Raw genomic sequence first — 27,899 nt, forward strand, 5'->3', positions numbered from 1 at the left:
CGAAAGCCGTTATTTCCATTTTTTACATTTTTGGACCAAATCTCCCAAAGCATGGCAACACTGGAAATTTTTGGTTTTCCAATCGATACTCCTTGACAAACTACGTAATCGCCCCATACAACCTGACTTTCCCGAATGTTGCCAACTACCCGAAAAACGCATTTGAAAAATCGAAAATCTGAAACTTTTTACAAAATGGCCGCCAGCTCAGCCGCCATCTTGATTTTCTGACATTTTGGATTTTTCCCATAGTCTGGATCGTATAACCGACCAAACCCCATTTTTAGACTTTTCCTCCCATATCTCCTTCTGTCCGTCCTTAACTTTAAAGACACCCATGTCGAAAAAAATACTTTTCCGCGTAGCTCCCAGTGTTGCCAGGTGATCGAGATGAAAATGGTCAAATGTCATTTGCACGACCCCTTTGCAGGAGGCGTCATCCAAATTTTTGACCGGAAGTCGTTATTTCTACTTTCGACATTTTTGGACCAAATCTCCCAAAGTGTGGCAACACTGGAGAAATTTCTTCACCCAAGCGAAACCTCTCGACAAGACACACAACCGCCTCATACAACTCGACTTTCCAAAATGTTGCCATGTACTCGAAAAATGAATCCCAAAAATTCGAAATTTTCAACTTTTTACAAAATGGCCGCCTGCTCAACCGCCATCTTGATTTTTTGACATTTCGGATTTTTCCCATAATCTGGGTCGTATATCCGACCAAACCTCATTTTTATTTTTTTTCTGCCATAATTCTTTCTGTCTGTCACTAACTTTAAAGACACCCATGTCGCAAAAAAAACTTTTCCCCATAACTTTCAGTGTTGCCAGACTGTTTTGATAAAAATGGTGAAATGTCATTCGGGTCCCCAAATGTCACCAGACTGCATACCAACTTTATGGAATTTTTGGAAATTTCCATTTTCTACTATCCGGGGCCGTGGTGGAAAATTTTCTACCAAAATGGTAGTTTTTTCCTATTCATGGCAACACTCGAATAACAGACCAACAATCGCCCGGAACATTGTACCCCACTCCGGTGTCGCCATCTACCGGAAAACTGCTGTCAAACTTTGACAATTTTTATGCTCGCAACAAAATGGCCGACGGCTCAGCCGCCATCTTGTTTTTTGATAATCTGTAAATGTGGCCTTGAAGCAGACTATACAAGTCACAAAAACTCAAAAGAATTTTTCAAAAACAATGGCGCATCTCGGAATGACACCTCCCCAAAAACACCCCTGAAATCGCGTTTTCAATCCAAGATGGCGGCGCGGCCATTTTGTTTTTCCATTTTTTTCTCACATTTTTTAACACACCTTGGCAACCCTAATAAACTCCCAAAAAGGAAAAAATTCAGGATGAAAAACAAAAAAGTTGGAGTTTCAAAAAGTGCCGCCATTTTGTTTTTTGGTTCAAAAAATTTAATAAAGCTGGCAGTCAAAAAATCTAGTTTAAAACAAACAACAACAATTTTACCCCTCTCCCCTCTAAATACCCCAAAAATACCCCTGATCAGTCAGTGAGTGAGTGAGTGGTAATCGAGCTTTATATATTATAGATATATAGATATATATATATATATATATATATATATACTAGCTTTGGTCGCCCGCTACGCGGGCTACAAAAGCTAGATCTGCGATGCTGGCCGCTCCGGGCTTCGCCCTACGCGGCGCTCGGCCTGCGGCCTCGCATTCGGAGCTCGGCCTTCGGCCTCGCAAAAATTACACGGGGCGTTGTCGTTTGTCACGGTGCTCTTGTGCTTTTTTGACGCAACGCAAGTTTAACTGTGGTAACTCTCGGGATTTGAACCATCGCTCGGCCTTCGGCCTCGCCTTTCTGTCTGTCACTGGGCTCTAGTCCTTTTTTGACGCATTAAAAATAAATCTATGGCGACTCACAGGCTTTAAACTATCGCTCGGCCTTCGGCCTCGCCTTTTTCTACGTTAGCTAAGCCCCCCTGCATACAATTTGTATGGAGAATTTAGTCCCTTTAGGAAAACGGGTGAACGCTTGGCGGCCATCTTGGATTTCCAAAATTTTGCATTTTCGCCTTAATCTGGACCATTTTCCGCGCCGAACCCCATTTTTACTTTTTTTCTAACTTCACCCAATCCCGAATTCATTTGTTTCTACAATTCCTTATTCCTCCGTTGTCCCAAAACTTTGAGTTCCCCTAACTCCCAGTGTTGCCAGGTGATCGAGATGAAAATGGTCAAATGTCATTAGTTTGACCTATTTGCAGGAGGCGTCATCCAAATTTCTGACCGAAAGTCGTTATTTCCATTTTTTACATTTTCTGACCAAATCTCCCAAAGTATGGCAATACTGGAAATTTTTGTTTTCCTAAACGATACTCCTTGACAAACTACGTAATCGCCCCATACAACTCAACTTTCCCAAATGTTACCAACTGCCCGAAAAATGCATTTGAAAAATCAGAAATCTGAAACTTTTTACAAAATAGCCGCTCACTCGGTCGCCATGTTGATTTTCTGACATTTCGGATTTTTCCCATAATCTGGATCGTATAACCGACCCAACCACATTTTTGAATTTTTTCTGCCATATCTCCTTCTGTCCGTCCTTAACTTTAAAGACACCCATGTCGAAAAAAATACTTTTCCCCGTAACTCCCAGTGTTGCCAGGTGATCGAGATGAAAATGGTCAAATGTCATTTGCACGACCCCTTTGCAGGAGGCGTCGTCCAAATTTTTGACCGGAAGTCGTTATTTCTACTTTCGACATTTTTGGACCAAATCTCCTAAGGTATGGCAACCCTGGAGAAATTTCTTCACCCAAGCAAAACCTCTTGACAGGACACACAACCGCCTCATACAACTCGACTTTCCAAAATGTTGCCAAGTTCTCGAAAAATGGATTCCAAAATTTCGAAATTTTCAACTTTTTACAAAATGGCCGCCCACGCCTCCGCCATCTTGATTTTTTGACATTTCGGATTTTTCCCATAATCTGGGTCGTATATCCAACCAAACGTCATTTTTATTTTTTTTCTGCCACGACTCCTTCTGTCTGTCACTAACTTTAAAGTCACCCATGTCGTAAAAAAAACTTTTCCCCACTACTTTCAGTGTTGCCAGACTTTTTTGATAAAATAGTGAAATGTCATTCGGGTCCCCAATCGTCACCAAACTGCATACCAACTTTTTGGAATTTCTAGAAATTTCCATTTTCTACTATCCGAGGCCGTGGTGGAAAAATGTCTACCAAAATGGTAGTTTTTTCCGATTCATAGCAACACTCGAGGCACAGACCAACAATCGCTCGGAACATTGTACCCCACTCCGGTGTCGCCATCTACCGGAAAATTGGTGTCAAACTTTAGGGAATTTCATAATCGCAACAAAATGGCCGACGGCTCAGCCGCCATCTTGTTTTTTGATAATCTGTTAATGGGGCTCTGAAGCAGACTATACAAGTCACAAACACTCAAAAGAATTTTTCAAAAACAATTGCGCATCTCGGAGTGGCACCTCTCTAAAAACACCCCGAAATCGCATTTTCAATCCAAGATGGCGGCGCGGCCATTTTGTTTTTCTAATTTTTTTTCAATTTTTTTAGCACACCTTGGCAACCCCAACAAACTCCCAAAAAAGAAAAAATTCAGGACCAAAGACAGAAAAGTTTGTGTTTCAAAAAGTGCCCCATTTTGTTTTTTGGTTCAAAAAATCTAGTAAAGCTGGCAGTCGAAAAATCTAGTTTAAAACAAACACCGAAAATTTTACCCATCTCCCCTTTAAATACCCCAAAAATACCCCTGATCAGTCAGTGAGTGAGTCAGTGGTAATCGAGCTTTATATAATATAGAAGATAGACTAGCTTTGGTCGCCCGCTACGCGGGCTACAAAAGCTAGATCTGCGATGCTGGCCGCTCCGGGCTTCGCCCTACGCGGCGCTCGGCCTGCGGCCTCGCATTCGGAGCTCGGCCTTCGGCCTCGCAAAAATTACAGGGGGTGTTTATTGTCTGTCACTGTGCTCTTGTGCTTTTTTGACGCAACACAAGTAAATCTATGGGTACTGTGGGGATTTGAACCATCGCTCGGCCTTCGGCCTCGCCTTTCTGTCTGTCACTGGGCTCTAGTCCTTTTTTGACGCATTAAAATTAACCTATGGCGACTCTCGGGCTTGTAACTATCGCTCGGCCTTCGGCCTCGCCTTTTTCTACGTTAGCCAAGCGCCCCTGCATACAATTTGTATGGAGAATTTAGTTCCTTTAGGAAAACGGGTGAACGCTTGGCGGCCATCTTGGATTTCCAAAATTTTGCATTTTTGCCTTAATCTGGACCATTTTCCGCGCCGAACCCCATTTTTACTTTTTTTCTAACTTCACCCAATCCCGAATTCATTTGTTTCTACAATTCCTTATTCCTCCGTTGTCCCAAAACTTTGAGTTAGCCTAACTCCCAGTGTTGCCAGGTGATCGAGTTGAAAATGGTCAAATGTCATTAGTTTGACCTATTTGCAGGAGGCGTCATCCAAATTTCTGACCGGAAGTCGTTATTTCCATTTTTTACATTTTTGGACCAAAACTCTCAAAGTATGGCAACACTGGAAATTTTAGTTTTCCCAAACGATACTCCTTGACAAACTACGTAATCGCCCCATATAACTCGACTTTCCCAAATGTTGCCAACTGCCCGAAAAATGTTTTTGAAAAATCAGAAATCTGAAACTTTTTACAAAATGGCCGCCTGCTCAGCCGCCATCTTGATTTTCTGACATTTCGGATTTTTCCCATAATCTGGGTCGTATAACCGACTAAACCTCATTTTTGGATTTTTTCTCCCATATATCCTTCTATCCGTCCTTAACTTTAAAGACACCCATGTCGAAAAAAATTCTTTTCCCCGTAGCTCCCAGTGTTGCCAGGTGATCGAGATGAAAATGGTCAAATGTCATTTGCACGACCCCTTTGCAGGAGGCGTCGTCCAAATTTTTGACCGGAAGTCGTTATTTCTACTTTCGATATTTTTGGACCAAATCTCCTAAGGTATGGCAACACTGGAGAAATTTCTTCACCCAAGCGAAACCTCTTGACAAGACACACAACCGCCTCATACAAATCGATTTTCTAAAGTGTTGCCAACTACTCGAAAAATGAATTCCAAAATTTCGAAATTTTCAACTTTTTACAAAATGGCCGCCCACGCCGCCGCCATCTTGATTTTTTGACATTTCGGATTTTTCCCATAATCTGGGTCGTATATCCGACCAAATGTCATTTTTATTTTTTTTCTGCCATAATTCTTTCTGTCTGTCACTAACTTTAAAGTCACCCATGTCGCAAAAAAAACTTTTCCCCATAACTTTCAGTGTTGCCAGACTTTTTTCATAAAAATGGTGAAATGTCATTCGGGTCCCCAAACGTCACCAAACTGCATACCAAGTTTTTGGAATTTTTGTAAATTTCCATTTTCTACTATCCGGGGCCGTGGTGGAAAATTTTCTTCCAAAATGGTAGTTTTTTCCGATTCATGGCAACACTCGAATAACAGACCAACAATCGCCCGGAACATTGTACCCCACTCCGGTGTCGCCATCTACCGGAAAATTGCTGTCAAAGTTTAGAAATTTTTTGATCGCAACAAAATGGCCGACGGCTCAGCCGCCATCTTGTTTTTTGATAATCTGTTAATGGGGCTCTGAAGCAGACTATATAAGTCACAAACACTCAAAAGAATTTTTCAAAAACAATTGCGCATCTCGGAGTGACACCTCCCTAAAAACACCCCGAAATCGCATTTTCAATCCAAGATGGCGGCGCGGCCATTTTGTTTTTTTAATTTTTTCTCAATTTTTTTATTACATCTTGGCAACCCTAATAAACTCCCAAAAAGGAAAAAATTCAGGATGAAAAACAAAAAAGTTGGAGTTTCAAAAAGTGCCGCCATTTTGTTTTTTGGTTCAAAAAATCTAGTAAAGCTGGCAGTCGAAAAATCTAGTTTGAGATAAACACCTACAATTTTACCCCTCTCCCCTCTAAATACCCCAAAAATACCCCTGATCAGTCAGTGAGTCAGTGAGTGGTAATCGAGCTTTATATATTATTTATTTATTTATATATTTATATATTATAGATATATAGATAGATAGATTAAACATATCCCTTCATAGTTTACAAATTTAGCACTTGAAATTTGGAAGGGACGTAGCTTAGGTACCGTAGAGGTGCATTAAGAAAGGAATACCCGAAATTCCCACGGGCACGGGAATTAGCCGGAAAATCCTTTTGTATGATAAATCTAAACCATGTAAGATAGACGCTTGAAATTTGGCATGCAGGTACCTTAGTAAACTCAAAGCTTAGTTACAAGAGAATATTGCAAACTTCCCACGGGAACGGGAGTTAGTGGGAAAAAACATTTGTATGAAAAAATCTAAACCACGTAAGATAGACGCTTGGAATTTGGCATGCAGGTACCTTAGTAAACTCAAAGCTTAATTATAAGAGGATATTGCAAAATTCCCACGAGAACGGGAGTTAGCGGGAAAAAACAGTTGTATGAAAAAATCTAAACCACGTAAGATAGACGCTTGAAATTTGGCATGCAGGTACCTTAGTAAACTCAAAGCTTAGTTACAAGAGGATATTGCAAAATTCCCACGAGAACGGGAGTTAGCGGGAAAAAACATTTGTATGAAAAAATCTAAACCACGTTAAAAGGAGAAACTGACTGACTTAGTGACATATCAACGCACAGCCTAAACGGCTAAACGTATGCACTTGAAATTTGGAAGGGACGTAGCTTAGGTACCGTAAAGGTGCACTAAGAAAGGAATTCCCGAAATTCCCACGGGAACGGGAATTAGCGGGAAATCCTTTGGTATGAAAAATCTAAACCGCTTAAGTTAGACGCTTGAAATTTGGCATGTAGGTACCTTAGTAAACTGAAAGCTTAGGTACAACAAGGAATTCCCGAAATTCCCACGGCAACGGGAATTATCGGGAAAATCCTTTTGTATGAAAAATCTAAACCGCTTAAGTACGCTTGAAATTTGGCATGCAGGTACCTTGGTAAACTTAAAGCTTAGTTACAACAGGATATTGCAAAATTCCCACGGGAACGGGAGTTAGCGGTAAAAAACATTTGCATGAAAAAATCTAAACCGCGTAAGATAGATGAAGGGGGTAAAACGGGATCCTCGCGTACGAAGTCGCGGGCGGCCGCTAGTACATTGTGAGTCTTAAGAAAGTGCACATATGAAAATAGGCGGAACTACTAAACCTATTTTTATCGACAAAAAAAGTCAAAAAATATGTGAGTTTTTACTATTTATTGACATTTTCTGGGTATTTTATGTATTTTTTTAGTATCGCCTGTTATTAAGCACTAACGGCCGCCCGCGACTTCGTACGCGTGGATCCCGTTTTACCCCTTCATCTATCTTACGCGGTTTAGATTTTTTCATACAAATGGTTTTTCCCGCTAACTCCCGTTCCCGTGGGAATTTTGGAAAATCCTGTTGTAACTAAGCTTTAAGTTTACTAAGGTACCTACATGGCAAATTTGAAGCGTCTAACTTAAGCGGTATACTTTTTTCATACAAAAGGATTTTCCAGCTAATTCCCGTTACCGTTGGAATTTCGGGTATTCCTTGTTGTAACTAAGCTTTAAGTTTACTAATGTACCTACATGCCAAATTTCAAGCGTCTGACTTAAGCGGTTTAGATTTTTCATACAAAAGGATTTTCCCACTAATTCCCGTTCCGGTGGGAATTTCGGGAATTCCTTGTTGTAACTAAGCTGTAAGTTTACTAATGTACCTACATGCCAAATTTCAAGCGTCTGACTTAAGCGGTTTAGATTTTTCATACAAAAGGATTTTCCCGCTAATTCCCGTTCCGGTGGGAATTTCGGGAATTCCTTGTTGTAACTAAGCTGTAAGTTTACTAATGTACCTACATGCCAAATTTCAAGCGTCTGACTTAAGCGGTTTAGATTTTTCATACAAAAGGATTTTCCCGCTAATTCCCGTGCCCTTGGGAATTTCGGTAATTCCTTTCTTAGTGCACCTCTACGGTATTTAAGCTACGTCCCTTCCAAATTTCAAGTGCCTACGTTTAACCGTTTAGGCTGTGCGTTGATCTGTCACTAAGCCAGTCAGTTTCTCCTTTTATATATTTAGATTCTTTTTTAACTACAATGTAGTTTATATAAATTACATTGATGTTTTTTAATATTTTAGTTCTTTTTTGTTTCTTTGAGTAATATTTGATTTTAATATTGATTTGATTTTAAAGGTGGAAGAAAAAACGTAAGAAACTATTAATAGCAGGGTTACTAGCCAATGGATGGCTATTAATGGCTATTAATAGATAATAATCAGTTATTATCCAAACTAGCTGGCTACAAACCCATCTCTAGCCCTAGTACATTGCTGGCCAGGGTTCAAGAGTTCGGGGGCCTTGGAGCCGCTGCCATTAAGACTAGGCGCACACCGTTGATTTTTAGTTGGCCGATAGTTTGTGCCCGATTTTAAATTGTATGAAGAATCGGCCAAATCGAATCGGCGTAGTGTGCGCACTCCCATACATGCCCATACTGATCAACTGTCCGACCAAACTATCGGCCGACGAAAAATCAACGGTGTGCGCCTACTCTAAGGAATCACACATGTAAAGTTCCCATAAAGGGACTTTCACTAAACACTCTCTTATTACTAAAATACACCCAAACTTGATTTAAAGTTGAGTGTAACGTCTGACTTGGTGTTAACTTTGTTGTCAGACATAAACGAGTGTGCGACGGAGCAGCACTCTTGTATTCCAGAGACTCAGAGGTGCGACAACACTGTTGGATCATTCTTGTGCATCAGGTAACATTGTACACAATATTGATATTCTTAAATTTTATGTTGATTGGCTTATTCAATTTTTTTCAAATCTATTTTTTATTCAGATTCACTTCATGTGGCACAGGATACATTTTGCATCACTCGAGCGGACAATGTGAAGGTAGGGAACTAACATTTTGATCTACTGATATTTTGTTTGCTGAAATAATGAACTTAAAGTCTTGCCTAAAATTGCATATCATGATCCCTAGCTCCTTCCGCTGCATGCGCGAAGATGATGATGATGACGATAACAACAATGACAACGATGACGATAATGACAATGACGATGACCATAACAACGATGACTATGACGTTAATGATGATGTTGATGAGTTTCAACTAAAATAGAGAAACACGGATCTCAACGCGACATTTTTATATGAGTTACTTTATGGGCATTTCTACGGGGACGACCGATCGACCTACTGGGGCGAAAAAAGTACCTTTAAAATTGAATTACGGACTTGGAAAAAATCACACGTATTTATAGAACTCTTGACTTGATGGAGAGCATATTTAGAAGACCGCCAGGTTTTACATCTTTCCTTAAAAAAATCCGAAAGTTCAAAAACGGGCGAAATTTGGCCTAAAATGGAGTGTCCGGTTTCCAGAATTTACTCGTTTTTGCTTCATAACTTTTGAAATAATAACTTCCCCATTATGATACCCACATTCACAGAACAAGGGATAGTTAATAAAGCCATATAAATGAGTTTCTTTATTGTAAGTCCTTGGGTTTTAATACAGTAACACATTTAAATTTTGTCCGACGTGTGTGCCTCAATTACGTGATTTTTACTTTTGTGCTCCTATATGTCTAACTACGCACAGTACGAACACCCACGACTGATTCCCATAAACTAGCAGTTGCACTCGAGTGGTCGAGCAGTATAGAAGAGGGATCTCTCGCTTTGAGGAGCATTTTTCAGAGGTTTGAAATCACTCAGAATTTTTGGTCACTGGTCATTTCTCAAACCGGTGTGCGACATTAATAATGTTCATGAAGTATTTAATGAGATTACTGCTGAATTAATTAAGTATTTAACTGATATCTGCCATTACGTTTGGTAGAAATTGTTGTAATTTATAATATTTTCGAGTAATTTGATGAAATGTGATTTTTCCTCAATTCCGTGGATCTCAATTCCGCGGAATATGGGGCATCGAATTGAGAAAACACGTACACCGAATTGATATTAAATAAAAATTAGAGATTTTTATTGTGCTATAAATTGTTTGTGTATCTTAAAAAAATAATGAAATCAATAGAGCATAATAATAGGGTGAACTACCAATCATTGGACCGTACTAGTCATTGGACAGAAGACAATAAAACTTATTTTTTGAGGTTTCATTAAAAAGAATACACTGCTATTGCTATCTTATCAAAATAATTCTTCCAGGTTCTTCCCTCGACCTTCACCAGATCGTCGGTCTACCTAGTGGGGGGCCTGCTCACTGGTCCGTGGTTTCCACTCGACAACTTTTCAGTCCCAACAACCATTATCTGTACGAGCTATGTGCCCCGTCCACTGCTACTTGATTTATGCAATTCTGCGGGCTATGCCGGTCACTTTGGTTCTCTTGCCGATATTCACATTTCTGATTCTTATTAGGCTCATAGAAAGCGACCACGTTTCACATCCATACACCATCACTGGTAACACACACTGGTCGAAGACTTTTGTCTTAAGACACTGCGGTATTTCAGGCGTAATAGCGAAGCCTCTTTCTCAAAGTTGGACCTAACTATCTGGACTCTTGTCCCAGGTATACACAATTGTCAACAACTTCGAGTGTAGTCTCCAACCTTCAGAGGAGTGGGTGCAACACGGATATTTGACATGATTTTTGTCTTGTCCATGTTCATTTTGAGACCCACTTGTTGAGAGGCTCTGCGGAGGCCATCGAGCATTGTGCTTAGATCTTCCAAGGTCTCAGCCATGACTCCGATATCGTCCGCGATAACGCGACTCCTTGGTCTTCTGTATAATCTGCCGTAGCGTACCTGTGTGTGTACCATAATTCTAAAGCCTTTTCGGAAACAAGCTTGTTCGGAAGACTGGAAGTCGTCGAGTCTGCGAGCGAGATGATTCGTAAGGACTCTCGAAAACAGCTTGTAAACACGCCTCATAAGTGAGATGAGTCTATAATGCTATCACCACACCTCTATGCCATGCCGAAGGCGTTTTTTCTTCGAGAATGACGGAATTGAACTGCTGCTGTAGAGCCTTTAGTACCGGCGAAGCTCAGCCATGATGCCGTAACACCCGGTGCCTTGTTGTATTTTAGCTGTTTGAGAGCCATTTTAATCGTGTACAAATTGACGTCCAATATATCTTCGGTATAGTGTCAGGTCAATCTAGCTCTTGGGTCTTGCAATATTTGTTTTATGTTTAAGGTTGAGAATAAATAAACAAAGAGACCCTGTGTTATGTATTTATTTGTTTTATTTAAATAAAATTAAAATAATATATAAAAATTAAGAATTAATTATAGTTCCTTATTAAAAAATTAAACATATTGATTAGGATTTTTGTTTTATTCCATTGGTATTTCAGACACATAAACCTAAAATGAACCATCTAACTAATAGACCAGCAGTAAGATATCAAAACGTTTTAAGTATTTATTATATTGATTATTGAAATACATTAGGTATTTCTTCATAATGTCATCAATTCTAAGTTTGCGGAGCGATTTTTATATTTGGAGTATCATTTCTCAATTCCGTGATTCATTTTCTCAATTCGGTGCTCTCTCAATTCGGTGCTTAACTTTTCTCATAAACCACTTCACAATATTTAGTGACAATGCTATTTTTACATTCAGAATGGAGTAAAATTTATTTTTTTGTATTGAAACTACTTAAAAAACTAAATATAAATTTTAGCACCGAATTGAGAAAAAATACGCCGTGCTGTAGAAATGCCCTTATATACCTACACGGCTTGACGTTTCGGCTAGAGATTGCGGGCCGGTTTTTTCATAAACAAAAAAAAGTTTCTCGTCACTTGCTTAGGGCAAAACAATTATTTTTCAATCTTAAAAAAATATTTAAAAAAACAAATAGTATTACTGTATTGACAGTTTTATCACCTAACCTGGTTCGCAATTTACCTACTGCAAATATACCCACCCTGTCGCCGAAAAAGCCCTCTCGGCTTTAACACTAGTTAGTTTTATGGACGTCATGTAGTTTTTAAATAAGAGTTTAATAATGACCGGGTCCGGTGACCGGTTTGCAATCTCTAGTTTCGGCTGCTATGCTATTGTTAATGATTGTTTGTCCCAGACGTGGACGAGTGCGTAGTGGGCAAGCATAACTGCGCGCGCGCCGGCCCGGCCTACCAGTGCGTCAACATCCCCGGATCCTTTCGCTGCGTGCGGAAGAAGTCTTCCACCACGTCCACCACCACCCCGCAGCCGGTCTACGAGTATTACTATGACTCTGAGTAAGTATACGTACGACTGAGTAAGCCCACCCGCAAGGTAGACTGACGACCTCGTAAAGGTAGCAGGAAGGGTGTGACGCGCCCCGCGACGCATCGACAGCCCTAGCACCGAGCACGGAGATTTTGACAACCCTACGGCTGCGCGGTCGCACGCCGCACGGACCGAGCTAATATAAGAGACGGCGGCGACCGCGGGCGCCTAGCTAGCTCGTTACACCGTACTCGCCGGCGAGTACGAGGCCCTGCTTTCCATTTCGGACGGTACAGACATGTACCGGGCCGGTTCTCCCCTATCCGTCCCCCGGACACGGCCTGAGCCGAGGTCCGAGCCTACCGTGGCGCCCTCAGGCCGCGTCCGTAGTCCCCTCGATCGGGCCCACAAGAGTGAGCCCGCCGTAGGCTGGACTTTGGTCCAACACCGCGGTGGGCAACCCTCTAGTTGGGTTCGCCACTGATCGGGCGCCTTATGCGCTCGATACGGCCCGATCGCGAACGTCGGTCTGCGACCGACGCGGACGAGCCTGGGCTTCGCTTCGCGAAGCCCACACTCGGCCTCGTCGGCACACGCACCGACGATCGCCAAACGGCTAGAGTACCTTCTGTACTCGCCACTCTGCCCGGTGAAGCTGGAAAAGCTCCTCAAGCTACCAGCGCGCGTCCCTTCAAAAAAAAAAAAAAAAAAAAAAAAAAAAAAAAGGGCGCCTAGCATTCGCTCGGGAGCCATTGCAACAGCCAGACGTTCGCGCGCGCGTCTATCGTTCCCTCGGCTGCATTGCACAGAGTCCCTAGCGAATTGCTACCCACACTGTTCCCACTAACCCTAACTGTTCGACTCTGGCTTGATTCGATACCTCGTTAACTCGGTCAGGTGATCTAATTGTCGATTCGAGACGTTCTATCGTTGATAGCCTATCGGTTCTCGTCCTTACCGAGTAGTGCATGTGATACTCATTCCCGACCTGCGGCAGCAATCCCGCTACCACCCTTCCTGAACTTCATACCCCCTCGCCACGTAGGTCCGACGCCCTTTCCCAGTGGTATCATACTCATCAGAGGACTTTGGTCTCTGGCTCGAGCTATTGAACCACGTCCTACCCCCCCTAGTTATAAGTATCCAAACTAACACTCGCTAAACCTCGCACAGGGCGCCGCCCCTCTCGCGGATACGTAAACTAGTCTCGGGACGCGAACCGGGCGCGTCGCTATTCCTCTCGTTGTAATAGATTAGTATATTGTGATATAACTTGCAAAGTACTTGTAAACTTGCTCATTATTAAACGATAGTAATTTAGAGTCAGTGAAACTAGAATAAGTAAACTATTGTGGAACCTGAATTACAAAGTGCCATTGTGTTATTAATTGTGCGTTTCCTTGGTCGAATATCCCTGTAGGTATCCTGGATAGGTACACATCCCTCATCGCAGAAAGCGAACTGGGACTTAGTACTAAACAGCGGGGTGTCAGACTGAGCTAGCTAAGACGCCCCGTTGCAATGGACATTTTCACTGCTGTGACATTTTCATAGTCGTTTGCCAGTTGTATTAATTTGCTTATCGAGTCGACTTCTGATTTCTTGATATAAAACTTGTATTTTGTGTTCATGTTTTCGTAGATTCTATTTAGTTCTTCTTCTTTTGACATTTTTGCGTATCTGCGCATGAGTGTTTGAATTTCAATCAGGTAGTCTGTGAATTTTTGGCGGTAATGTTGCCTATAGTTCACTATTTTAGCTAACAGGTCACTGTCACGGCTCACAAATGTCAACGTGAAGAGTTCTATGAATTCGTTCCATGTATTGAACGAGTTTTTATTATTTCTATACCACAGCACAGCTTTACCTTTCAGGAATCTGGGTAGCACTTTGAGCACTTTATCTGGCTTGACCTCGCCCGATGACATTAGTTCGTCCAGCTGCTCTAAAAACTCCACTGGGTCGTTGCATGTGTCAAAACTTATGTTCCATCTTGCCGTTATGCTTTCAGTCTGATCTATGGTGTACGACATGTTTGGTTCTTGGTGCATCTCTGTGTCTTCGAAATCGGTTTCTGACTCACTGTCTTCGGCGGATTTACTGGCGGACTGGACTGGTTGATGGGACTGCTTGGTTCTGAGTACTTCTGTGAGGTTCTGTCTCAGTTCTTGTACGGTTCTGTTCTCCGTTTTTATGTTTCTTCTTTTGCACTCGTTCTCAAGTTCTGTCTTCTTGAGTTTGTATATCCAAGATGTCGGTTCTGACATGTGTGATTATCAATTTGGTGCGAAGTTTTGCGTTCCTTTTTGGTCTTTCGCTTCTCTAGCGATCTGGTGGTCCCTGTAGGTTCCGTGGGTTATTTAGTTGGGCGCCATTGCAACGGGGCGTCTTAGCTAGCTCAGTCTGACACCCCGCTGTTTAGTACTAAGTCCCAGTTCGCTTTCTGCGATGAGGGATGTGTACCTATCCAGGATGCCTACAGGGATATTCGACCAAGGAAACGCACAATTAATAACACAATGGCACTTTGTAATTCAGGTTCCACAATAGTTTACTTATTCTAGTTTCACTGACTCTAAATTACTATCGTTTAATAATGAGCAAGTTTACAAGTACTTTGCAAGTTATATCACAATATACTAATCTATTACAACGAGAGGAATAGCGACGCGCCCGGTTCGCGTCCCGAGACTAGTTTACGTATCCGCGAGAGGGGCGGCGCCCTGTGCGAGGTTTAGCGAGTGTTAGTTTGGATACTTATAACTAGGGGGGGTAGGACGTGGTTCAATAGCTCGAGCCAGAGACCAAAGTCCTCTGATGAGTATGATACCACTGGGAAAGGGCGTCGGACCTACGTGGCGAGGGGGTATGAAGTTCAGGAAGGGTGGTAGCGGGATTGCTGCCGCAGGTCGGGAATGAGTATCACATGCACTACTCGGTAAGGACGAGAACCGATAGGCTATCAACGATAGAACGTCTCGAATCGACAATTAGATCACCTGACCGAGTTAACGAGGTATCGAATCAAGCCAGAGTCGAACAGTTAGGGTTAGTGGGAACAGTGTGGGTAGCAATTCGCTAGGGACTCTGTGCAATGCAGCCGAGGGAACGATAGACGCGCGCGCGAACGTCTGGCTGTTGCAATGGCTCCCGAGCGAATGCTAGGCGCCCGCGGTCGCCGCCGTCTCTTATATTAGCTCGGTCCGTGCGGCGTGCGACCGCGCAGCCGTAGGGTTGTCAAAATCTCCGTGCTCGGTGCTAGGGCTGTCGATGCGTCGCGGGGCGCGTCACAAGGGTTTGGACGCAGGCCGCTACCAACCGGCCATTATGGAAATCATTGGGGATGACTATGTTCAGATGTGGACGTATTATAGCTGAAATTATGATGATGATGATGATGATGAGTAAGTGTAATGGACATGTATTGTAGTCCAAATAGGTACTGAGCTGAACTAGCAGTGAGTCTGTCAAAATCTGTTAGAAAACTGACAAAAGGCGTAGGCCTAGTTGAAGATTCAGAATTGATTGATTGTGACATAGCAGCATCTCGATCAAAACTTTAACTTTAAGGGGATACTATAAGATTGCCAAAGTAAATGAATACAATAAATACTTAACCCATTTAGACCGATAATTATTTTTGTAAATAAATATTGACTTTTCAGCAAAAACTTACAAAGGGAAGCTTAAATATCATGAAAAAAATATTTTAAAAAATAATCCATAAATAGGGGGCCGTGGGGAGCCCGTACCATATAGGGTACAGTAGGTCTATAAGCATGCAAAACATGTTCGTTGTTCAAAGAAGGTTTTTATTTATTTTTGTATGATATAAAATAAAAATAAAATCACATAATCACCAGTATCACATTTGGCATAATTATCTTGTAATACGTTTTCTGTGATATTAACCACATTTGGTTCTTTTTTCCTACCTTCTCCGAAGTTAGTGAGGAGTTTAGTGCTATCCATAATTGCATTCAGCAACACGACAATGGAAATTTAGCAAATGCATCTAAGAAGACCCTGAGGGTAACTATTTACATTGACACTATCTTTATCGCCTGAATATTCGTCAGTCTGATCATCATTAGCGGTCATCTGACAAGACAGCAGTAGAAAAATACCAAAATTGCTTTATGTTTGCTGAAATTATCAAATTTTTCATGAGTTGTGGCAATATAGTGAAGGATCAATAGCCTAAAAGAAATAAAAATAATAAAAAATAAATCATATTTTCTTGCATGATTTGCTCATGCATAGACCTACTGTACCTTATACGGTACACCTATTTTAGACAGGAATAAACCGTATAAAAATAATCTCAATAATTATTTTTTTGTAGTCATGATATGTATTGTAACTCTATTTTTAAAATAAAATTAATAAATAACATAATTTACCATAAATGATAAGAAATATACCTTCTTGAATACTTTGTAATTTTTTTTTTGTTTTCTGTCGAGGAATTTCATAAATATTTCCGAAACCACTTGTTCAAACATATTTTTAAATATTTTTATGTAAAATAATCACTTTCAGCTTACTATCACAATCATTTTTACAAATTAACAACAGTTTGGTACTTCAAAATATTTTCAAAAAGATACCGTACCACATAGGGTACGGTAGGTCTAAATGGGTTAATGTGTTTTGAATTTCAATTTAAGAGAAGAAATAGAAGAAAATGAAACGAACCCGCAACCAGCTGAGCCGAGTAACCCACCTGAAGTGTCATCTACAACCACTACTCCAAAGCCTACCAGTGAAGCTCCACAAACTACTGCTAGTACCAGGCCCACCGAAACTCCAACACCAGAAACTCCTCCTCCATATGTTCCTGAACCGGAAGCGCCGGAAGATCGAGAAGAAAGAACAAACGAAATCATTCCTCGGCCAACTGAACCTACATTTCAACCACATACGCCTATTTATACTCTTCACGAATATATACCACCACCACCACCCACAGAACCGTCTCCAGAACCTGAACATCCATCCGAAGCCCCATCTACTGAAAGAATTCCAGAACCAGAAGTACCACAAGGACCAAGACCTACTTATAGTCCATTCGCTCCCAGAGATCCGAACATCGGTTATAGACAACCTGAAACCCGTCCTGATAACGAGTCAGTCCAGCCTGACCAGACTGAACCTGAAACCACTTACAGTCCTGTACAATCATCGTCTCCAGTTGCGACACCTCCATCTGTAGTGTACGTTAATGTGGGGAAAGAGACGGCGACTATTAGAGGAGATAGGAAAGAAGATGGATCAGTGGTGGTAGACACGCAGAATATACCTAAGAATGAGTGGACCAAAATCAACGAGAGGCCAACAAATTGCCAGAGAGGGTTCGAGTTGGATGAATATGGAGCTTGCTATGGTGAGTTTCTTTAAATGGCTTCATAAAGATTAATTAATGGTCATTTTCCCGTGTATTAATTCTTCTAAATTTTATCTGGTGATACGACATGATTTTCTCTTGCATTAAATCCGCGAATCGTCATTTTATTTGTTTTATTAATTCCGCTGTAAATATTTCATCTCCTTGAAAAATCATTTGCCTAAGTGTCTGTGCTTTTAAGTTTCATTCTATTCATCATCAATAGAGTTCCTGCATAAAGTTCTTCCCTCAATATTCTTTAATAATATAGTCACAGTCTTTTCATTTATTTTTTTCCATCAGTTCTGATAAGACTGTCTCATTTGTCTCACCTCCTTACTTTCTTTGTCTGACCAGATTTTGTACAACATTTATACGGCAGCAAAACATTTCAGACATCGACGAGTGCTCCACAAACCGCCACAGCTGTTCTGGCCTGACCGAGGTCTGCAGGAACACCATGGGAGGGTACATTTGTGAGTGCGCACTGGGCTACCGTCGCGACCTCTACACCGGGGCTTGTGACGTCATCCCTACCACCACTAGCACTACCACTACTAGCACTACGTTACCCCCACCGACTATTATTACTACTACTGAGAAACGTAAGTGTACGGGTAAAAAAAAATCAGTCGCTGTATAGCTTGATCACAAGAGCTCTGCCGCTCTCGTATTTATTCCGCAGTGAAATTGAGGATTGTGGATTATCGTTCCCACCACTGCAACTCCTGTGTAGCCAGGATCTACAGCTTGACCGCCAATAAAAAAAAACAACCAGTGAAGGTCAAGTTTGTCCCGTTAAACTGGCATTGGACCACAAAGATGAAATTGTTTACTATTTTCAATCTCGAGAATGTAAACGTCAATCGAACTCATGAAAGCAAATCTCTAGAAACACGGGCAGCAGCGGCATAGCTCCAGTGGTCAAGCTACGATTCTTTTTGAGATATTTAAGCCGCGAAGTGTCGGATTGAGTTTCTCATACAATTTTATGTTTACAGCGAAGTCATACTACTTCTGGGGCTACCCAGAGTACCGGCCTTTGACCCAACGGCCATTCAGGCCGAGGAACCCTTGTGATGCTGGTTTTCATCTTAACTCGCAGACTGGAATATGTGAAGGTAGGTCTTTTAGGGATGTTTCCTGGGTAAAAATGCAAGAGTTTTAATTAGTCCGTCAGTTAGCTTATCAAAAAATACTCGACACGTATTTTTCACTTTTTCAAACTAATGAAAATGTAAAGAGATAAAGCGTGCCAAAGTTCTAAAGAAAAGGCCCGTGACGTCAATGAGTGCTCAAAAGTGCAGCTAAATTAAAATTGACGGACTTTAGGAAACTAGCCTAATGGTATCAAATTAAAGAGCTGGGGATTGTACAACAAAACAAATCAACCGTCGGCATATAGCTATTATCTACTGTAGGTAGCAGGAAGGCGCTGGATTCAGGCCGCTGTCAACCGGTCACCATTGAAGTCAATGAGGGAGGCCTATGTTCAGCAGTGGACGTCCTATGGATGAAATGATGACGACGATGATGATGACTGTAGGTAAAGTCCGGTCGCCGAACAGATAATTACGTGCGAGTGATAAGGATGGGTAACTTGGGGTCATTGAACGAAATTTTATCTGCTCGGCGACCGGACTTTAGTAGTCAGAACAGTAATCAATGTTTTTAAATGCAGATGTAAATGAATGCGTCAACGGCCAAGCCGACTGTGCAGCTGTGGAGATTTGCGTCAACACACAGGGCGGCTACCGCTGCGAGTGCCCCCCCAACTGGCACCTTGATGATATCAAACACCGTTGTGTTCCTAATAGGACTGACGACCAGTTCCCCACAGGCTACGGGAATGAACCTAAGCAGCCAGGTAAGAAACAATGTTTCACAGGTCTTTCTGGAAGCTATCGCATCGCTTCCTAGCGAGAAGAGCGCCTACATTATGCCTACCATTGAATTTTGTTCGCAATGTGTAGTAACATTCTATCAAATTACTCTAAATCTTATGGTTAGGCGTTTTTATACAGTGTGTTAGGTTAAACAGTCGGATCCTATAAACTGCGAATAGGTGATGCGAATATAGAAGATGTAGGTACTGAAGTTTAACTTGAAACTTACATTTATCCCTTGCTGCATGAAGGACGCCTCACGCCACCCGCCACGGTGAAGTCACGACCGTCAGTTATTTTCGCTTGCTCAATACTAAGCTCGAGTTAAATGTTGGTAGTTACTTTTTATGAACACAATCGTCAGTAAAGTAATGTAAAATCAAACTTCAATTTAACACAAATTCTTTGTGATAACACTACACTCGTGTTCAGTAAACTAATCTTTAGGATATCACGAGAACGTGCACCATTTCTATTCACTGCTCGTTTGTGTTTGGATCACATTTTGGACCTAGAACGCACACAGGTATCGCGCGCGCGTAACGACATCGACGTGCAATCGCTTTCATGTCCCGGCGGAGACTGGACGCGGGGAATGAAAGAAGTGAGCGGGGGTAGTGACGGCGCAGACATTCGTTCTTTCGTTCGGTTGCTATGGTAACTACGATGCTTGCGTACGCGCATAGGGTAAACAACTGAATTTCTACAGACGGGATATTTATTTAGAAAAATGATAAATTTTAAAGTTACTTTTTCATCGGGTTTGGACTCTATACGATATTGAGTTACCAGTATAAAGGATAAGACTGTCTAAACTAACACCTTGTATAGTGTAGGTACCTTGTTTTCAGATGATGAGACATCAGCTTCTATGTAAAAAAAATAATTTACAGAGTAGGTATTAAACGTAGGAAACCATGTTCACGTAGGAAACCATGTTCAAACACTGCTATTAACCCTGGGGTGATCGATCACGGAGACTATCTCCTTTATGTTCCAGCTAAAAAATTAAAATGAGGTCGAAAAAGTAAAATTACTATTGTTACAGTATACCCGCCCATCGAACCTCAGGTTCCAGTCGGTCCAGGGTCCACCAATGACCTGGTGGAGCCCGGGATCACCCAGGTCGACGACCGGGGCTCCGTCATCAAGTGCCCGTGGGGATACCGGCTTGGGGACGACAACACTTGCGAAGGTGAATGGACTGTTTTCTTAACAGGTTCGCTACCGTCTTCATCAGTCTACGTCAGTCGCGTCTGTGGTCTAGTGGAAAGACCATCTGCCTCATATCCAGAGGTCTCGGGTTCGATTCCCAGTGGGGGCAAATTTTTCTGCTCGGTTTGGAGGATGTTAGGGCTTGTTCTAAGTCCACATGGCTAGACCATGACCATACTGCATTCTTTGTGGGGAAACTTACGTCAAGAAGGGATTGCTTTAGAAATGATGGTGAAGAATTCGATGAACAAACATAAAGATCGCTTATTTTTGAGATATACAGATCATGGGAGTTCACATTATCCTTTCCCCAACCGGAGCTTATATTTTTCTAGACATCGACGAATGCTCGACCGGAGAAGCGAAGTGTGGACCCATACAGTGGTGCATCAACCTGCCTGGAGGGTACACCTGCAACTGCCCCACTGGGCACAAGCTCATCGGGGACCACGAGTGTGAGGAGATAGACGAGTGTGCTCTGGCTGGAAATATGGTAAGAACTATTATTTAATTTCTCAAACGGTAAATTCTTCCAACTGCGGGGTAAATCAGTCTGGTTCTTTTGGTAAAGATTGTCAACATCATCATTGATTGAGCTCATTGCAGGTTCATGCTGTATTGTATGTTTCGGTCGCCATGTGTACCTACAGCACATTAGATTTTTCTGTTACAAAATCACATGTATTGTAACTGACTTAAGGTACCTTAGTCCATCTTGGTTAGGCCGTAGCCTGTACTTATTTTGAGACCTTTCATCTACAATGCACCTAAAATCATAGGCATTTACCACCCCACCACTAGTTAAATCCTAGATTTTCTGTAAAATAAGTATTGAAATCGGATTGGAAACAAAAAACCTTGCTTATTCCCAATCCCCTTAATGTAGGTATGATCTTACGGCAATACGACGTAATTTCCATTTTGTTCCAGCCAATCTGTTCTCAAAATGCTGACTGCATCAACACAGTTGGCTCGTACAAATGCCGCTGCCATGATGGTTTCCGATCAGCTCCAGTCAATGATAAGGTAAGAAATAGTGTTATTAAGTGAGTCATTCAAACACAAGTAAATCATCATTTCCACATTGCCCAAGACAAAGGACTCCCTAAGAAGCATAATTTTATCAGTCTCTGTGGTCTAGTAGTAAGATCAACTGCTTCTGACCCAGAGGTGGTGGTTCGATTCCCAGTGGGGGCAAAATTTTCCGTTAGGGCTTGTCCTAAGTCCGCCTGACTAGCTACCACCATCTTGCCTTAGTCTGTCGCCATAACAACAATGTTAACAACATTGTTGTGTTCCTTGTGGAGGTAAGATAGCCAGTTCCTCCGTGGTTGAGGATTAAGGGTGAAGCTCGCTTCCACCTTCGGTCTGATTGTCACTTATCAGGTGAGATGCAGGTCAAGAGCTTCCTCCTTGTGGAATAAAAGAAAAGTTGTTCCTAATAAGTTAATTTTATTGAGACTGTTGTTATGTTGTGTAAGTTGTGTTGTTTAGAGATTTTAAACTAAAAAAAAATATTTTCGTTCTTTCTTTATTTAGGTATGCGTTGACGTAGACGAGTGCACAGAGAATCGAGCTGGTACACTATGTGAGCATCGCTGTAATAACGTGTGGGGCGGCTACCGGTGCTCGTGCCACCGAGGGTACCGGCTAAATGCTGACAATAGGTAAATAAATACAGCTTGGTAACCAGCCATAGGAATATGCCATATTATATGAGACAGCAATGGGCGATAGTACAAAAGATGACCCTAGAAGTTGCAGAAAGTCACTTCTTACCGGGTAATCTGGAAACCATTGGTGATGGACTTCCTGCGACTGAATGATGATGATGATCTTAGCAGCCGCTTACGGAATAAGTTTGGAAACGCTGAATACTGCGTACATTAAGTGGCGTATAAGTTACCCCATTTAGAAAATATAAAAGGAGGTAAACTGGAGCCCAAAGAAGCCTTTATACTTTTTAGTTAAAATTATACCTGTTTTTGATCGTGTGATAAAGGCTTTCTGTGCCAGACTGAAATGCATGGCAGTGCAGTCACTGAAATAAGCTAGTAAAGAACAAAGTACATTTACTTTCAAAATAAGCTAGTGAAGAGACTCAAAAGTTGTACCTGTTCTTTAAACTTCTCTGATCTTCACAGCACCTGTGCGGACGTCAACGAATGCGAGGAGTTCAAGTCCAAGGCTTTGTGTGTGGGCCGATGCCTGAACGAGCCGGGGTCTTATAGGTGCTCCTGTCCTTCAGGGTACAGGCTGTCGGAAGACAAGAGAAGCTGTATTGGTGAGTTGATATTTGACTTTAGAAAATACGGTTACATTTTGGTATTCATTGTGAACAGTGGGCTGAGTGCGAGTTTACAAAAAACGCGCTCACTAGTGATTTATAAAATTACTAGTCATTTAAAAAATGTATGAAAATTGTAGTTTTTGATAGTTTCCCGCTAGGGGCGCTGTACAATCCGTCATACATTTAATGTCATTTTTTGACGCGCTCACTATCTAGTGAGCGCGTTTGAAAAAAACTCACACTCAGCCCTCATAAAGAGTATTTGATTATTTCATATTCATTTCTGAATCAATGTTTTCTTGAACATTTTTAGGCTAACTCAGTGTTCATTTGCTTAATAATGGATCATCTCAGATATTGTGAAGAGCAAGAGGATTATTCTTTTTTTCTCCATATATTTGAACAATAATACCTATAGCTCAGTTTAGTTAGAGATTTTATAGGACAAACGTAGGTCTAGTCCTTAGCTAAGTCAGTGCCTGGGGTATAAGAGCGGCACGGGAGTGTGTTTTGTGACGTAAAACGTCAGCCAGATTTCAGTTGTTCTTCAGACTTGTATGAGTCAACGTGAAATTGTGAACTCTGTCAGTTTATAATATAACGCGTTAGATTGTAAACTAACAGTGGGTTAGGTTAGGTTAGATTGTAATAGGGATGTTTCCTGGGTCAAAAAGCAAGAGTTTTAATTAGTCCGTCAGTTAACTTATCAAAAAATACTCTACACGACGTATTTTTCACTTTTTCAAACTAATGAAAATTTAAAGAGATAAAGCGCGCCAAAATCATAAGAAGAGGCCCGTGACGTCAATGCTTTCATAAAAGTGCCGCACGTTGTGACGTCGTGCGGAACTTCAACGCACCATAACTATGTAATTATTTGTTACATTGACAAATAAAAATATATGTGTCTAATATTTTTTGATATTAAACATGACGGACTAAAAAATTTTTTTTAGGAAACTAGCCTATTTAACTACGTCAGATTATAATCTGACAGAATTCACAATTTTACGGTGACATATGCATTGTCACGTCTAGAGATTGCAAATATTCGATAGTTTTCCATTTCGAATATTCGAATATTTTTTCAGTGATATTCGAATATTATTCGAATATTCGAATATTTTCAAAAAAATAAAAAGCACTTAAAATATCAATGTTTTTATTGCTTTAGGAACGAATATTTTAACTATTTAACAATATAGTTTTTAAAACAGTTATAAAATTCTCATCATCATCATCATTTCAGCCATAGGACGTCCACTGCTGAACATAGGCCTCTCTCAATGACTTTCACAATGACCGGTTGGCAGCGGCCTGTATCCAGAGCCTTAAATTCCCGCTACCTATATGGGTATTTCTCATCGCCACGGTTCTCATCGTCACCTTCGTGGCAAATTTTATTTCTAACTTATTTCAACTTTTTGTAAACAAAAATTGTAGCGCTTGATGTGAAGATTGTATTCTCAGTAAATCAGTCCAATAGTGAGTCTCGTTTGGAAGATTTAACGTTTTGAATTTTTTTATGCCACGAAAGTGATTCTGTACTTCACAGCAATAATTTTTTCAAACTTTACTACTGTAAATGACTCTTAAGTGTTTATAAAACATATATTTTGTCTTATTTTCATAGATAAATAGCAATAACATAATATAAATAGCAAATTTTTTATTTTTAAAGCTTGTACATATTTTAATTTTTACCTTTTTTATTTAGTTATTGTTTAGTTGAGTAGTTATTTGTTAATATTTAGTGGTATATATGTATAGAATATTGTTTAAATAAATCTTACGTCACTTTTCCTTGTCGATATTAAATAGATACCTACTTAAATAAAATAAAACTTTACCTTTACAAGATAAAATTTTACCTATAATGTCACCTACTAAGTTACAAGATTCTACGCAATTGGTTTTAAGGATGACACTGGTGGCATTCTGAAATGCTAAAGAAGCAAAAAAAGGATTATCAGTACCACAATAAAAAAGAACTCTAACTGATTATCAGTCCCTCAACAAAAATATATTTTTTATTGAGGCCAGATGTTGTACAACTTTTAACTCAAACTTCAGATTACATTTATCTTACAAACAGATACACAGTCACATATACAGACATACATACAGTCATACAGACAGACAGACAACAAAAATACGAGGCCCTTATTTTTAATTGATGTACTGAACTCTACTTACCACGTATAATTTATTAGTTATTAAAATATTGTAAAAACATAAACACCAGTCACTATATTTTAAAATAAACCAAAGCAAGAAATCACTTTCGTGGCCTAAAATCACCTTCGTGTATAAAACACCACGAAAGTGATGCCACGAAGGTGACGAAAATTTTAGTTTTTTATGAATTATCCTTAAATTTGAATTTAACGGTTCAAGTCGAATACTACACAAATAAGTCTAACATGTTAAGTTTTCAATGGCCTAAGTTTCAATTAAATTGTTTAAATTTTAGAGGTAGAAAATATTGTTCAAGTAAGCGACGGTATGTCTATGGACAATCACAAAAAGTTACGTATTTTTTTCGCGGAGCGACCATCGACCTATCTCACCTCCCCAATGGCCGGAGCGCGAGTGACGTTAACCGAATAGAATGATGTGATTGGTTACTGGTGTTCGGTTTAACGGCAATCTTGTATTATTACTCAAAATTTTAGGTACCTAAAATCGTGTGACCAACGTATTTCGCTTTCTCAATTCGAAATAATTATAAGAAGATATTTTTTTGACTATTGTGTGGAAAGTATATTTAATTACGATGATTTTAGTATATGCTACACACAAATTGAATGAAAATTGTGAATGCAGTAACCAAATGTTTCATTGCAACCGAGGGTGTGACACGATGAGAACGCGAAAAATGACCCCGTTTTTTATCGTTTCATGTGATGTTTTCGTATTATTTTTGCTTCTATTACGATAAAATTTATATTGTATGTAGCTAAATAGATATTTTATCATCTGATTTCAAAGTTATTGTTCTAACTTATACCGTTTATGAACTATTATTGTGTGACCATCAAATTTGAGTGTAAATGAGAAGTACCCATATGTGGTCCTCGGTCCACCTTGTGGATGAACGTCTCACGCTGCGCTTTGTAGTACGTGGCCTCCACTCCAGAACCTTGCTGCCCCATCGGCCATCAGTTCTGCGTACTATGTGATCTGCCCATTGCCACTTTAGCTTGCTAATCCGTGGGCGGCGTCAGCGGCTTTAGTTCGTTTAAGAAAGAAGAAAGAAATAAATCTTTAGGATCTCCTCATTTCTGATTCGATGTCGTAAAGAAACACCGAGCATAGCCCTCCCCATAGCACGCTGTGCAACTTTGAGCTTATTTATAAGGCCTATTCTATTGTCGGCTGCCAAGTCGAGTTGGATTCGACAATTTACTTTTTTCTCGAAATTTGATCTACCTAGCCGAATCGTTTTTCAGAGGTAGACATACTTGTCAACTGTCTCGAGGATCGAGCTCTAACCGAAACATGGACGTTGGACATAAGCTTCGTTTTTTCCATGTTAATCCGAAGGCCTACCTGTTGGGCGACTCGATTAAGGTCTTCGAGCATTGTGCCGAGGTCTTCAAGCGATTCTTCCATGACCACAATATCGTCAGCAAACCGCAGCTGAGTGATGTATTTGCCATTGATAGGTATTTATGCCGAATTCTTTCCATTCAGGGAGCTTGAAAGCGTCTTCCAATGCAGCCGTCAACGGTTTCGGAGATATAACATCACCCTATCTCACGCATCGCCGCAGAGGAATCGCCCTCGCCGGAGAGACTGCAGCACTGCCTAAGTCTCGATCGAATCAAAGGCCTTCTCATAGTCCAAGAAGAGCACCACCATGCTTTTATCCCATGCCTCTGGCGTTATTCCCTGAAGTAAGACGGAGTTAAAGAGTATCTGAACGAGTTTCCATGTTCCACCTGCGTTCAGAAGCTCCGAGGTTATTCCGTCATCACCTGGTGCCTTGTTGTTCTTTAGCTGTTTGAGAGCCTTCCTAATCTCGTATAGGCTGATATACGGGATGCCTTTAGTATAGTGTCGCGTTAACCTAGCTCTTGCGTCTATTGCTGAGCTATTAACAGGTTTGGAGGTAATTAGCTGTCCATAAATCTTTTCGATCTCACCCAGTACCTCGGCTTTTGTTTGACGTTATCGTCCGCCATCTTCAGCATCGTCAGCTAACTTTGCTCAATAGAGTCGTCTCTTTCAAATTATTTGGAATCTTGGTTTCGCTCTATCGCCTCTTTTATACTATTTGTATCAAAGTTGCGAATAATAAAAATATGATTAAAAAAACAAAAAACACAACTACGTAAAAATGAACAGAAAAGATAGAAACAAGACAACTTAGTGTTCACAAATTCAGTCGGAAGCATCAATGACTAGTTCTTTTAGTTGGTGATATGTATCTGATGCCTCCGACTGCATTTGCAAACGCTAAGTCGTCTTCTTTCTATATTTTCTATTTATTTTTGTAATATTCGAATATTCGAATACATGTAAATTTACTATTCGAATACTAATTTGAAATGAAAATTCGAATATTCGAATATTCGAATATTCGATTGCAATCCCTAGTCACGTCACAATAAAATATCAATCTCACTCCTTCCGTGCCGCTCTTATACTTCAGGCACTGATTCAGCTATGAGTTAGACCTGTAGTCTTAGCCAACGCCCGTATTCACAAACATTACTATGAGGTATAACAGTGCGTCCACGCACAGGGTCACACACGAACCAATCACAGAGTTCTATTCAACGCTGTGCGTTCGATTTGCTGCTTCACTTAAGCAAGCATCGTTTG

At 40.8% G+C, this 27,899-nt stretch overlaps 1 protein-coding gene across 1 annotated transcript in view; it reads left to right on the plus strand.

The window, feature by feature from the left end:
- The window catches only part of LOC135084154 (fibrillin-1-like), a 60,324-nt gene that overhangs the window by 29,378 nt on the left and 3,047 nt on the right, over positions 1-27,899 (plus strand). Inside the window, exons 14-25 of the mRNA XM_063978898.1 lie at positions 8,758-8,845; positions 8,929-8,984; positions 12,162-12,321; positions 16,963-17,678; positions 18,074-18,283; positions 18,680-18,799; positions 19,360-19,545; positions 20,613-20,759; positions 21,115-21,272; positions 21,710-21,805; positions 22,319-22,446; positions 22,924-23,063. Coding sequence (XP_063834968.1) covers positions 8,758-8,845; positions 8,929-8,984; positions 12,162-12,321; positions 16,963-17,678; positions 18,074-18,283; positions 18,680-18,799; positions 19,360-19,545; positions 20,613-20,759; positions 21,115-21,272; positions 21,710-21,805; positions 22,319-22,446; positions 22,924-23,063 — 2,205 coding nt within the window. The remainder of the gene's footprint in view (positions 1-8,757; positions 8,846-8,928; positions 8,985-12,161; positions 12,322-16,962; positions 17,679-18,073; positions 18,284-18,679; positions 18,800-19,359; positions 19,546-20,612; positions 20,760-21,114; positions 21,273-21,709; positions 21,806-22,318; positions 22,447-22,923; positions 23,064-27,899) is intronic.

The sequence above is a fragment of the Ostrinia nubilalis genome, chromosome 25 (assembly GCF_963855985.1).
Source record: "Ostrinia nubilalis chromosome 25, ilOstNubi1.1, whole genome shotgun sequence".
NCBI lineage: Eukaryota > Metazoa > Arthropoda > Insecta > Lepidoptera > Crambidae > Ostrinia > Ostrinia nubilalis.